Genomic DNA, 14,314 nt, shown 5'->3' with positions numbered 1-14,314 from the left:
TGTTTAAAAGTCTGCTGCAAACCTCTATGATCTACGAAGAGGATTGTTTCATCAATGTTGTTGGCGCTTCGTTACTGAAAATGTTGTCACAGTTTGTGGCAAAAGAACCAACTTGACCAATTATATGATCATGAATGGTTTCTCAATAAGAGAAATATAAGACCTACACAAAGTTGGCTAAGGAAGGTCTCAGAGACTGCATGATCTTGTCATAGCTCTCTTATGTTATGATGAGAGTTTCGTCTGTCTTGTTTATAAATATACTCAGTGCTAACTAACTGCTGTGGTATATAAATGAACTTGATCCAAGGCAAACATAACATGAAATTATGAATAAGTATTCATTTTATTTGGTCTAATAACATGTGTTCAAACTAAAATTATTACAAGATTAACCATGCAAATCCAAAATTCAGTGCATGTGTCACATCATCGACAGAAAAATAACAATGAAAAATAAGAAAATCCACAAGGTTCAAAATGACAATTAACTTCCAGCAGATCTAAAAGATTTCAGCAGTATAGCTTCCACCCATTCTGAATCAATGATCTGGGGTGTCTGAACGAATGGCTGAGAAAAAAACAATTGAACACTTTGATCAGAAATAATACAGCAAATGTACAAACTAAATAAACTTGACCTTAAATACACACCATCAAGAGACGACAACAGAAAAAGGGCATGTAGTCAAAACAAATGTTGTGAACAATCAACAATATATTTTACTTCAATATCAACCCTTTCTCTTTAGACCCTTATCATGTGTAACTTTTCTTGGTTTCTAAGTGTGTTTGAATAAACTTATTTGTATAAAACTGTGTTTAAGGCAAATTTATTTATGTTTGAATGTTTTACATTAAAAGCAAATTTGACATAAAATACACAACGCATTTGGATTGTTGTTATGCAAATATTATATATAAAATATGTATGTGTTGTTCCAGTATTCTATATTTTGGAAATGCATTGTGTATTTTATAACTAGTTAATCTCATTAAAATGGGCCTCACAAAAAATGAGAAGAGACATCATGTTCGTCTTAATTAACATGATAATTAAGACATCATGTGTCCAAGACGTGTCTAACAGCTGCTCGAACCATTTTTTGTTTTAATTTGACGTGTATTCAAGATGTGATAGTAACTAGATTTGATATGATATGATGAAAAAAAAAAGTAGAGAAAGGGGAACATACTAGCTTTTTCGGGCTTGCCATCAGCCCATTTGGCCATAGCAAAATGGACCTTCTCGCGAGAGAGAGCTTCGGTCTTGTGAGGTTCCTTGAGGCAGTTCCTGACAAGATTCGCACATATGTTGGAGTAAGTAATGTATGTCATCCCTGATGCCCTCCAAAACGGCACTGCTCCGCTTGATGCCATCGAACTATGAAATGGCCCTGTTTGGATATAAAATGACGTTTGAAAGTACATAATAAGTTGTCTAGTTAAACAAAAAAGCAAACAACAGAAGAAAACATTGAATGAATGAGACACGTGGGAAAAGCACTAATATCCCAATACTCATGTTCCAACTTCCAAATACACCATCCATAGCGTTCCAAGAGCTAAACAACAAATCATTGCCAAAAAAAAAAAAAAATGTAGCATCCAGAAACACTGCAGAAACTGTAACAAAAACTGATTGTCCATGGGAATGCAGTAAGGAGACAATTTGGTAAGGTGAACATGAAGTGATAAATGTGTTTTTCATGTTTAATATATCAATGGAATTTTGAAACATGTGGTCGAGGCTCATGTTGTTATTCCTTCTAAACTCAGTTTCAAAACCAATTCCATAGTTACTTACTACCGCAGAACAGAATTCTAGAACATGAAGAGGGACAACGTAAATGAATCCAAGTTGAACCAAAATATGGGACATTAGTAATGTATGAGAAGAAGAGTGTCCCCAGCAATTAACTTTAGATGCAGTCAAGCATAATTGAAACAAATCATACGACCTTGACAGATAATTACAATTACAATTTCATCAACGCAAAAAACTTGTCAATAGAGGAGAGTGTCCAAATTGGTTTAGTTATTACTGCTAGCATTGACCTTGACAGATAATTCAAAGTAGTTATCAATAAGTAGGAGATCAACTCCATGAAACAAAGGACCGATAATAAGTAACAAAATAAATTCTTGCTCATAAGCAATATTTCAATCCCCATCCTCAAGTTTTCTTATCTAATACTACCATAAAAAATATTAATAATGAATGTATAAAGTAATAAAAAAAAACTTCAATGGTTCTTGTGGTACATGTCAGAAATAAGCATATCAAATCTAAATAGTTTCGTATGTAACAATATAAGACACTAAATCAGTTTGGTTTTATGTTGCGTTGACGTTGAGGATGAGAAGTTGGAGTGAAGAATTTAGATACAGGGCATGTTTCAATTGACTGATTTGAGCTCATCTACTGGCATTAGCACTTATGACACTGTTTGGAAGAACTTATGCAAGGCTCATACGCTGTTTTCGCCTTATTTCCATAAGCTCTCCAGGATAGTTTATGAAAACAGCTTATAGATTATAAAAAACAGTTCGGCTTTATTTTATCTGATGTTATAGAAGTAACTTATTCATAAGTTATTATATATTAAGTGTTTATGCTATATGCTGCAAAATAAGTTACTTATCCAAACAGGGCCATAATCATAGATGCAGGCTTCACATATAATTTGGTCATCATCCTTAAGCTTTAAACAAATGACACCTAAATTGAACTGAATGAATTACTGTTATACATGAAATTTAGCTAGGAGTTGAGGAAGACTTATCAAAACATTAACTTCGAATTACTAATATATATTGAGTAAACCACCAAACCAGTCCATTACTTTGTAAGACACTCTCAAATATGTCCCTGAGATTATAAATATTTCAAAATGGATCCCGACTCTATAAAATTGTAAAGTTGCTCCCAATATTAAACCGGTTACTATTGATTAAATATCTATATTTTAGCAACTTACTATCAATTAGGTCCTTATATTTAACCACTTACTCTCAATTTAGTCTCTCACGTACTCTCAGAAGGACCAGTATGAGTAAAATTTGACATAGTCATGGATCTTCATTTAAATAGTCACAATCTCATGGACCTATTTGAGAGTATCCTACGAAAAACTAATTTGGTGGCTTAAACCACCAAATTAGTCTTGACTTTGTAGGGCGCTCTCAAATAGGTCTCTGACTTTATGAATATTTCAAAAAGCTCTCTGACGCTATTAAATTTTTACTCATATTAGTCCTTACGAGAGTATGCTAGGGACTAAATTGATAGTAAGTGGTTAAATATATAGACCAAATTGATTTAAGTTGATTAAATATAGGGACTTAATTGATAATAACCAGTTAAATATAGGGACCAACTTGACATTTTAATAGAACCTTATTGTAATATTTATAATCTCAGAGTGTCCTACAAATTGGGACCAAATTGTTACATACAGATTGATTACCTTGCCCTTATACCCTAAAAAATTGGGACTAGTACTGTAATTATTAATTTATACATCTTCCACCATCTTAGCTAAATCGCATTCTAAAAAATCACTTTGACATTACTCTAAAGAAAATTCAGATATTCAATTTTCACAAAAATGTTATAAATCTAACAGAAATGAGGAACAAGTAAATTGAATCAATGAATGAATCACACCAAAAAATAAGGAACAAGAAAAGAATTCACAAATCAATCGAAAAAAGGAGAATACAACGAAGATAGATTAATATACCTGAGCTGAAAATGGAAGAGGAAGACGAAGAAGCTAGGGGTTGCAGAGAGAGAGAGAGAGAGAGAGAGAGATCGGAAGCGAGTGTGGAGCTTTGATGCGAGAAGAGGTTGGCGTTTTCTTTGTTGTTGGGTTATAAGCTCTTTGGGCTTTTAATTGGGCCAAATTAACATTCCTTTTTGTAAAATTCCTATACACACCTCTCTCGTGTTCCTCGTTTTTTTAAATGTCTCAGTTTTCGGATTCTAAAATCAGAAATGTGTTTTATAGAAATGGATTTTCTCAATTGAAATTCTTTTAATTTTCTTTTTAATTTTTTCTTCTCAAATTATTAAGTTTAGTCTTTCATTTCTTTATAATTTTACTTGTCATTTTCTCTCTAATTTTTTATGGTTGAAATAAGACAATTGAGAGGATTTCAATCGAGGGAATCATTCTCATGTTTTACCATCATGTAAGAAGGGGAAAAAAAAATATCACATTTATATAGCCATAGTCTGAAATATTTTTTTCAGGATTTTTATACGGTCAAATTCTAGAATCCGAACAGAAAAAATATTATTTACACATACGGATATTAGATTTGGAACACTTCCTTTACATGTTTCCCAACCTTTACATTGTTTGGATTCAAAAATCTGAAAAATCGAGGGGTGTTTTTAGGGGATGAGAGGCATGAGATTAAAGAGTTTATGTTTCATTTATTTCAAGAGAACAAATTTATTTATTTATTTTTGGTTCCTAGAACGCGCTTAACTAGAATTTTAGTTAAACCTAATCATTGGGAATAATTTTGAGCATTATTCTTTTTCAATTGAGGTTCCATCTAATAGGGATGGGCAAAGTTTGATTCTGATCCAAAATTGTGTCTGAACCGAACTAAACCAAAACGTAGATATGGTGAGTTCCTTACGATTCATGACATCTAATAGATCTACCATGAATCATTTGGAATCCTTAAGATTGGAATTTGATATTGTGACTTGCATTTTTTTTTTTTTTTGTCAATGTGAATAAAAAGTAGAGCGGGCTAATGAGATATCTCCAAGAGTGACATACGAATTAATAAGCTCTGTAGATAGAACAACGTTTTGGGATTTTCCCAGCACACCACAAGAAGAGCATGAAGCTTCTTAGTAACATTAACATTTATGCAGGAGTTGAATAAAGCAGTGAAAACAACATTTTATTTCCAGAATCACAATTTGTTAATGGTTGCCATGGGGTCTAGCCCCAATTTTATGCTCTTTTTAAGTTAATCATTAAATGGATTATTCTTGGAAGTGTCGTTCACAATTAAAACAACAAATCAGCCACTAATCATTATCCTTCCTTTAAGCATAAACTATTTATGGAAGAAGAAAAAATGCAACTCAGTACAACTTGCTGGACCACTTCTCATTTATATATAAGAAAATAAATAAAAACTGGACCACTTCTCAAAAAGAAAAACCCTGGTTAGACCACAAAAAAGCACCAATTCAAAATTACAACTCAAAAGAAGTGCATATGTAATTACATGCATCCACACACATTAGGGTGTTCACAACGCAGTTTGGATCGATTTTGAGATAAAAAGTCATTTAATTCACAACAAAAATAATGTGTGGTTCAGTTCGGTTTAGCTGATGATTTTATAAATAAAAAAAATTGATATGATCTGATTTAAATATATGCGGTTTAATTTGAATAGCTTTTTGTAAATCTAAAATACACGTGTAATTTTTTTTTTAATATTGGTATTCTACATACATGGTGTAGTGATAATATAGATGAAAATTTAAAAAACTTGAAGGAATGACATGATAAATGATTATATATAATATTTCAATCTCCCTTTAAATCGATTTTAGGAACACTTTATAATTTCTTTAATTGAGAAATGAACAATTATATTTTCCCTCACTTTCCTTCCAAAATCCAACTCACAAACATAGCCTAAAAAAATTCACACTTCATAGTGTGAACATTGTTACAAAAGTTGTATACGCGAACGTGTATATATTGTGGCGTTTGATATTGCTACATTGTCTATTAAGCCCTTTCTCATAGAGCTTTCTCCTTTTCATTCAAAATACTCTTCAGTATCTACATTTCATATTGATGGTAGGATGAAAAAGAGCTTGATATTGAGGGATTAGTCCCAACAAATACCTTATTTATGTACACCAAGAAAATACAAAACACAGCAAAAGGTTGGTAGCATTTTACTCACAAAAAGAAGCTTGCACTTAGAGGGTCACTATACAAAATGCCGCCATTTATCATGTATAAAGATCACTAGGTACAAAACTAAACTATATAACTGATATAGAACTGGCCAAAAACTTAGACATGATAGATCATACCTACCTCTAAGGTAGATGCATGAGGTAAACTTAAAGCATAAGTTGGTCCTCTAGAGTTTCTTCTTAAGAAATCATAACCATAATTTATAACAACTTTCTTTATCCAACTTGATCCTCTTTTTGCTCTCACATATGAATGACTCATTATAAATGCCATTCCCGCTTCTTTTGCTTCCATAAGCTCAAGCAGTTCTTCCCTTGTATCGTTATCCATCCGCGGACTATCTGGCACAACAAACCTCACTCTCTTCTTCACTTTTTCGGGTGACTTAACTTCCTTCAACTCTGAAGTTCCTTCTATTTGAGAATTATTATCTTGATCGTCTTCCGACATCTTTACGCCTTCTGAGTTTGACGATGAAGTTCCGACAACTGTCATCTTTGTATCTTCTTCGAAACTTCCTAACCCTAAGCCGTATTCAGAAGTATCGGATCGGATAAATTCAGCTATACTGCATATAAGATCTTTCTCGAACTCCATGTCATCTTTGTGAACGTCACGGTAGCCGTACCGTGCTATGCACCTATAAAGCCTATACTCCTTTGGACCAATTCGGCCAACTAAGAATCTTTCTCGAGGTGCAACATGCGGTACCGGGACAGATTTGATGCAGAGAAAGATTACCACTTGGTGAAAGGCAGGAAGATTGGTGACAAAATGAGAGAAAATAGCTGGGATTCCAGCTACAAGCTCAGTATGTATTAGGCCGATACCTTTAACCCTCACAATTCCTAAAGTCGGGCCTAAACCGAGGAGCCAATTGATGGGGACCTTATTTTGAACATCGAACTCGTACTTCTTTATTGTGCCATAGTGCCATACATACATGACAATAAGAAAGATGAGTGAGAGGGCAATAGGGACCCAAGCACCTTCAAGGAACTTGATGAGGGATGCAGAGAAATAGAGTGCTTCAATGGATCCAAAGAACAATAGAAAGCAAATAGCTAGCCAACCACTTTTGTGCCAACATAAGACTATGACTAGAGACATCAGGCATGTGGTCACCAACATGACAGTTATGACAGCCAGACCTGTTTATCGAAAGAAAGCAAATAATCGTTTAAAATATATTTCAGATATAATCTCTGTTAAGATATGTATAGATTTAAGTTATATTCTGTTGAGAAAACTTCCCTATAAGAATAGAATTGTTAGTTTATTTATCTAATTCAATTATCGCGACCAAAGTTTATATAATTATACGCCAAATATATGCTTAAGGTATATGAAACATCAAAAGATATACAGATTTCGACACTGACAGTTAAACACCGAATGTGACACTGAGACATAGACACCAATAATGATTTAAGAAAAAAAAGTTATTTAATGTAAAGGATGTTGCGTTGGATGAGTGGTAAGACTAGACATGATAGGATTAGGAATGACATCATTAGAGAGAGAGTGGGGGTAGCACCTATAGTAGAAAAGTTGGTAGAAAATAGGCTTAGATGGTTTGGACATGTAGAGAGAAGACCCGTAGACGCCGTGGTAAGAAGAGTAGATCAAATGGAGGAGAGTCAGGTTAAAAGAGGTAGAGGAAGACCTAAGAAAACTATTAGAGAAACCATTAGAAAAGATTTAGAGGTCAATGAGTTGGATCCAAATATGGTCTTTGATAGAACATTATGGCGGCATTTGATCCATGTAGCCGACCCCACTTAGTGGGATAAGGCGTTGTTGTTGTTGTTGTTGTTGTTGTTGTTGTTGTTGTTGTTGTTGTAATGTAACCAAATGAATCAGTTTCGTGTCAGTGTTAGACACTGACATGTGTTGACACTGGACATGCCTTCAATCTGAAGTATTGGTGCAACATAGCTTAAGATGCTTGATCACGTCAAAGGCGAAAAAATTGACTAATATAGACCATCAATGTAGTCAAAGTTTTGAGATGCAATTGGATTGAACAACTCAAAATTATTTCATAAAAAGATGGAGTTACCTGCTGCATTTCCCATTCGTTTGGTATCTCGAAATCCAATTGTAACAGCAAGACAAAGAAGCATTAAACTCCAGTTGATCTCAGGAATGTAAATCTGGCCATGTATTTTCGATGATGTGTGAACGATTTTGACTTTGGGGAAGCACCCTAAAGAGGAACACTGTTTGATTATCGAGAAAGTTCCAGTGATGATTGCTTGACTTCCAACCACAGCTTGAAGTATGGCTATTGCAAGAACAGGCCATCTAAGTTTTACTAAAAAAGGAGAAGAAAAAAAAGTAAGATATACAGCTAAATAAACAATAATCGTTCTTTGAATATGTGCATGAATGTCACAGAGACCGTACCTGGTACAGACACATAAAACCCAATTCTATAGTCACTTTCAAGAGCATGATGCTTGGAAAGATATGCAGCTTGTCCCATATATGCTAGGATCAAAGAAGGGTATACCAAGAAAGTGAAAGCAATCTGCAGGCAAACAGTATTTTGTTAAAACAGTTGATCATTTTCCATTTCTGCAAATTGTTGAGTATGATTTTATTTTGAAGGTAAACGCAGCTTCAAGAAGTAAAAGCTTTATTCGTAGTTCTTTATATGATTTAATTTAGCTAATGAAATGTGATACTTTACAAGATCATCGTCACAATGGTGCTTATATGTATCTCTTCGTCAATGAATGCATCAAATGCACACACTGCGTGTTGTAAGTTTGAATGTGTACATATCAAAGTAAATTTGGCAATTTCTTATGATTTAGTGCATGTTTGGATTGATGGTGGTTTTGGTAGAAACACGGTGGATCACCGTAATTTTGACAAAAGCTACGTACACTTTGGAGTTTCAACATAATCACAGTGTCACCATAATTTTGCCAATCTCACCGCCAATACAAACATACACTTAGAAAAGTCATTGCTTTCCATCTAATATTCCCTCACAATTTTGATTACAATGTGCCAAATAAGAAGGCTTCATTTTTTGTGTACCTGAATAGACAATTGATTAAAGTGTCCCAAATCAGCATACATAGCTTCTGAGCCTGCAACATAGAACCAACAATATCAGATACAGATAAAGCAAGTGTCAAGCATACATAAATACGATTTCCTCCGCATATACTCCATACCTGTTATACACAATAGAATCCCTCCCAAAGACATCCAACCTCCCCATTGAGTCTTTTTCAGAAATTTGAACATGTAGCATGGAGAGAGAGCTTGATAAACATGTGGATTCCAATGGATTATATTATAAAGACCAATAGTACTGATGCATATCAGCCAGGTCAACACAACAGGTGCGAAAAGACATCCAACGCGGTGAGTGCCATAATGTTGAAGAGCGAATAAAAATATCAGTATCGCACAAGCAACTGGAACCTCCACATCTGCATAACCAAATTACACCAGTGTAACAGTAAGAACAAAAGCAAATGTACAACAAATGGAAATTTTCTAATTTTAGTTTGTTGAAGAAATATATAGGCCCTGTTTGGACAACATCTTAATTAAGTTCATATAGCATAAGCACTTATCATATAAGTGTGCTTATGCATAAGCGATTTCTATAACAAAAATAAAATAAAATAAAGTATTGTTTTCATATAAGCTATAAGCTGTTTTCATACGCTATTCTGGAGATTATGGAAATGAGCTGAAAGCAGCTTATGGACATCCCATTAGTTGTTTTCATAAGCTCTTTAAAAAAGTTTCACAGATGCTTATGTCAGTAGACAAACTCAAATAAACCAATCCAATGCGGTCCTAAATGTCAATTAGTGTTTGAATGCTTAGAGCAATGCTTCACAAATTCAATTATGTAAAATATATATTAACTACCATGGTAACTTTTCTGGTCCATAAATTATCAAGTCATAATTTCAGAACATTTTGCCAAAAAAAGTTAGGTAACAGTGATTCAAATGACTTTTCTATAAAACAACAGAATAATCACACAGTTTTCAAACTTGAAAACTAAAAAGGTAGGTCAATATATAAAAGTGTAATCGTGGTGACTTCATGCTATAGTATTTGAACAACTAAATTTTATTTTGAAGTTGACAGAATTAGGCCATATAGATAATCATTATTTATAAATCAAAGTGGGATTGCACACACTGTACATGACTAATCTAATAGTGGCAAACCTAATTTTGTATTCAATCAATGACTTTTCCAGATTTATCCACAGGGATTTATGAATGAAGTCTCATCCAAACCACGGTGCTTTATATTATAACTTATAATCTAATGAAAGGTTAACTTTATAAAGGAACTAACTTTGTTTTTAATACTTGATCTTCTGATTACAAAAACTTTACATCTTAGCCACATGTTTGATTATTTTAATCAACTTAACATCGGTTACATGGTTTAGCAGAAAAGTGACTTTGACATTGGTTCTCCATTTTCTTCCACTAATTTAAACAGCATGCATAGGTAACACGAAAAGGAAATAGTTAAAAATAAGATTTCATTCATGCATTAAACAAATCCATTTTGATACTACCAAATCAAATTTTTAATCCTATTATCTTTAAATTATCTTTACAGCATATATACCATTGACTAAGACAAATGCAATGTCACATATTACAAGATACAGAAACAATGAGGATTATTCTAAACTTCTTGTAAATTATTGTGAGAACATATTCCCAAGAATTGTTCATGATACCAAACATTTTGATATTTACTCTTCATCAAAGTTTGATTCTTTAAAATAAATCAAATAGTTTAATCAGCAATTGTAAGCTAAGTGTAGTATCATAAAATACAAAATAAAAGAATTGATGATTGAATAATGAACTCCAAGTTGTGTATTAAAAATTGGACAATTTTTTCCAACCTACTCAGGTTATCCAAAAGGCCTATTTCTTAGCAACAAATACCCCCAATAGTAACTAAAGCTTAAACTCCCTAGAATAGAAGCTAGATTATCACTATTTTCTTTAAAATCAGTGATTTAAAAATCGACCAAGACGGTCCCACCGATTGAACCTTGAACCACTCTTCGCCATGGTTCAGTTATTTCAGTGGTTCGATCGTGGTTCTGTCTTGGTTCGAGCCGTTTAAACCACGACATGCCTCGTCGTTTCAATCTCCAATTCCTTTTTAAAACATTGACTCGGAGTATGAAGAAGAAATGGAAGCAAATAAAAGAATTTGAAAATAAAACTAGTGTTTTTTTCTCTCAAAAAGGAAACTTACATTTATGCTGCTCTTTAGACATGGAAAGCTCCAAACCAGATATAGCAGAAAAAACTGCAAAAATGGCAAAAAAAAGGGAAGAAAAAAAACACAAAAGTGAGTCACCACCAAGATCAAATATGTTCACTGTTTTCAGTTAAATCACAAACTTCGTGTTTGGATTGACGGTAAATTTGACAGAATTACGTACGTCACCGTGATTTTATAAAAGCTAGACTCTTGAGCTAACAAAATCACATGCCACCCTGATTTCTTCAAACTCACTGTGATTCCAAATATGCACAAAACATATCTTGGATGACCAAGTTTGACAAAATCACGGTGGCACCGTAATTTTGTTGAAACTCAAAAGTGTAACTTCTGTCAAAATCGTGGTGGCTCGCAGTAATTCTACCAATCTCACCACCAATCCAAACATGCAGAAACTATCACTAAACCAAAAATCACAAAAAAGTACCAGAAATTGCTGGTGTGAGAACACCATCACCAATAACCATGCATGTTCCAATCAAAGCAAGAACAAGAAGCACCCTTTGAAGCACTCTATGTTTCTCCAACAAAGATTTCAATCTAGACCCAACATTTTTCTTATCAACAGCAACAGTTTCATCCATTGTGTACTGTGCCAAATCCTCATCAGCTAGCTGAGTATTAGGCATCAAACTCACTCTAGCATGTCTACATAGCAAAGAGTATAAAGCAAAAGTTCCTCCTTCACCATTATCATCAGCTCTCAACACAATGAACACATATTTCAGAAGTGGAATCAAAGTTAGTGTCCAAAACACAAAAGACAATACACCAAAGATTTCTTCATTTGTATCTGAATGCTCAATATCCTCAGCAAAAGTGCTTTTGTATACATATAGTGGAGAAGTGCTTAAATCTCCATACACAACTCCTAAACTTTGATATGCCAAAACCAACACATGCTTCCATGAATCATCCTACAAAAAACAAAAAAACAAAAAAAAAACATCATGGTTCACATAATTACTAATAAAGCAAAGATTTTTAACATGTTTCTTATTCAAACATGACACAAACATAAACACAAACATGTTTCATGCTTACCTTAATTGGGTTCTTGTGGATCACAGACTCAAGATCCATGATGAAAATTTGATGTTTTGAAAACTAAAAAGAAACCATTTTTAGATGACCCTTAATGAATTTAGACACAACCCAATTGAAAAAACAAGTCAAAAGAAAGCAAAACCGAAATTTAAGAGGAAAAAAGTGATTTTTTTGTTAATGGTACAGTGTAAAATGTACTATGTATGTGTATAACGTTTTCTACTATTATTTTCTTTTTGATGTTTTTTAATATTATTATAATGAGGGAAAAAAAAGTGTGTTAGGGGAAAAGTGGATGAACCAAGAAAGAGAGACAAATGCAGACAAAAGAAGAACAAACACGAAACACAACAAAGAAGAGAGTTTAGAGAATAGTGGTGTGATGAGGTGAGGTAAGGTTGTTGGAGAAAGTTTTGAGAAATGGAGATTATTAGAATAATAATAATGAGTGGATGGTTGAGTGTATGTTTTGTTTTTGTGTGTTTTGTGTGTGTGTGAGAGAGAAAGAGAGATATTTAGAGAGAGAAAGAGAGAGGTGTTTGTTGCTAGATGAATGATGGTGATCAAAGGTGTGAGAGGTTTTGGGTTGAGTGTATTTGGTTTTTTAAGTTTTATTTCATTTGGTATTAAAATCTACAGGAATGATAACTAAACACAAAAAAACAAACACAATACAGACACCATGGGCAAAACAATAATTTTGGTGTGAACTAGAGGGGTAGTTTGGTAACTCCATTCCCTTATTCTCATTTTCCATGCCTTTCTCTTTCTTCTCTTCCCGTTAACCTCTTCTTCTCTCCCAGCAACAACATTTCACCACCACCACAACCACCACCAACACCGTCCTTGTCAGTCACAACCACCGCCGTCCCACCACACCCACCATCCTTCTCATCTTTTCTTCCGTCCCATCCTCCTAAACACTAGCCACCGTCAACCATCAACCATCAACCCCTTCTTTTTCACCTCTTTTCTTCCACCATCCTCTCACCACCATCCTCCTCTCCTCCGTCCAACACCAACAACCATTACTCTCTTCCCTCTCGGATCTAGAACTCACACAGCCGACGCATCCTCATCTCCCACTCGTCAACGGAGATCCGTTCACCGCCGTCTGAGACCCATCGTGGACCTCCGGCGCCGGCAACATTAACACCACCACCTCCTGCTTTCTTTCATTCATTCTAGATCTACTATTCATATGTGTTTCTTTGATTCCCTTTTTTTTAATCGGAGTTGTGTTCGATTTTGACGACGGCGAGTTTGGTGGAGACTGAGAAACGAGAGGGAGAGACTGAGTGAGAATGGGCGGCCACCGAGTTGCAGAGACGGTGATGGTGGTGCGAAAGAGATAAGCAGAGGAGTCACAGGGAAATGAAAAAGAAAACAAAAAAAAAAATGAAGTATAAAGTAACAGTGTCAAAAAAGGAAAATACAGTATAATTATACTGTGGTGTCTGTATTGTGTCACAAAAAATGTGTCAAGTTATCATTTTTGTAAAATCTATGAGTGGTCAAGGGTTCGATCTCCCGTTTGACGTATGAAAAAAAAAAGTTTATTTTGTGTGTTACATAAGTTTTTTGAGTGAAGATTAGTTCGTGTTAAATAACGATAAAAATTTTGTTTTCCTAATATGTGAAGATTAGAATAATGATAAGTGGTAGTTGAGTGTGTGTTTTGTTGAATGTATGTTTTGTTGTGTGTGAGTGAGAGAGATATATTTAGAGAGAGAGGAAATGTTTTTGTTGTTTGATGAATGATGGTGATGATGTGTGAAGTTTTTGGTTTTTTAAGTTTTATTAGTAACTTTTATTTGGCATTAACCACTATGGGTGGTTACGAGTTCTATCTCGCATCTGACGAAAGAAATCAGTTTAAAAAGGATAATTTTTTGTGTGTGTTACATAAGTTTTACGAGTGAAGATTAGTTCATGTTAAACAACGATACAATTTTTGTTTCTCTAATATGTGAAGATTAGAATAATGA

At 34.1% G+C, this 14,314-nt stretch overlaps 2 protein-coding genes across 2 annotated transcripts; both read right to left on the bottom strand.

Moving 5' to 3' along the window:
- Positions 1–327: 327 nt before the first annotated feature.
- Positions 328–3,885, bottom strand: LOC146912107 (ATP synthase epsilon chain). Its single transcript, XM_085719148.1, has 3 exons — positions 3,747–3,885; positions 1,197–1,397; positions 328–571 (listed from the first exon to the last, which is right to left on the bottom strand). Exons 2-3 carry the CDS (start codon positions 1,378–1,380, stop codon positions 543–545), a joined length of 213 nt encoding a protein of 70 aa, XP_085575274.1. The 5' UTR covers positions 1,381–1,397; positions 3,747–3,885; the 3' UTR covers positions 328–542.
- A 1,987-nt stretch (positions 3,886–5,872) lies between these two features.
- LOC146912106 (potassium transporter 8-like) lies at positions 5,873–12,784 on the bottom strand. Its single transcript, XM_085719147.1, has 8 exons — positions 12,324–12,784; positions 11,707–12,196; positions 11,250–11,303; positions 9,167–9,427; positions 9,027–9,079; positions 8,385–8,508; positions 8,038–8,292; positions 5,873–7,126 (listed from the first exon to the last, which is right to left on the bottom strand). Exons 1-8 carry the CDS (start codon positions 12,360–12,362, stop codon positions 6,072–6,074), a joined length of 2,331 nt encoding a protein of 776 aa, XP_085575273.1. The 5' UTR covers positions 12,363–12,784; the 3' UTR covers positions 5,873–6,071.
- Positions 12,785–14,314: the final 1,530 nt, after the last annotated feature.

The sequence above is a fragment of the Medicago sativa genome, chromosome 6 (assembly GCF_051527215.1).
Source record: "Medicago sativa cultivar Bolivia chromosome 6, Bolivia_mono, whole genome shotgun sequence".
In the NCBI taxonomy this organism is placed as follows: domain Eukaryota; kingdom Viridiplantae; phylum Streptophyta; class Magnoliopsida; order Fabales; family Fabaceae; genus Medicago; species Medicago sativa.
This window is presented reverse-complemented; position numbering and strand designations above follow the sequence as displayed.

Excerpts from the sequence above, each read along its gene's own strand:
- LOC146912106 (XM_085719147.1), bottom strand. The coding sequence starts at position 12,362 with ATGGATCTTGAGTCTGTGATCCACAAGAACCCAATTAAG. Across the intron at positions 12,197-12,323 it reads TCCACAAGAACCCAATTAAG|GATGATTCATGGAAGCATGT; the intron begins GTAAGCATGAAA and ends TGTTTTTTGTAG. Across the intron at positions 9,428-11,249 it reads GTCTAAAGAGCAGCATAAAT|ATGTGGAGGTTCCAGTTGCT; the intron begins GTAAGTTTCCTT and ends TTGGTTATGCAG.
- LOC146912107 (XM_085719148.1), bottom strand. The coding sequence starts at position 1,380 with ATGGCATCAAGCGGAGCAGTGCCGTTTTGGAGGGCATCAGGGATGACA. Across the intron at positions 572-1,196 it reads TGGCAAGCCCGAAAAAGCTA|CCATTCGTTCAGACACCCCA; the intron begins GTATGTTCCCCT and ends TTTTTTTCTCAG.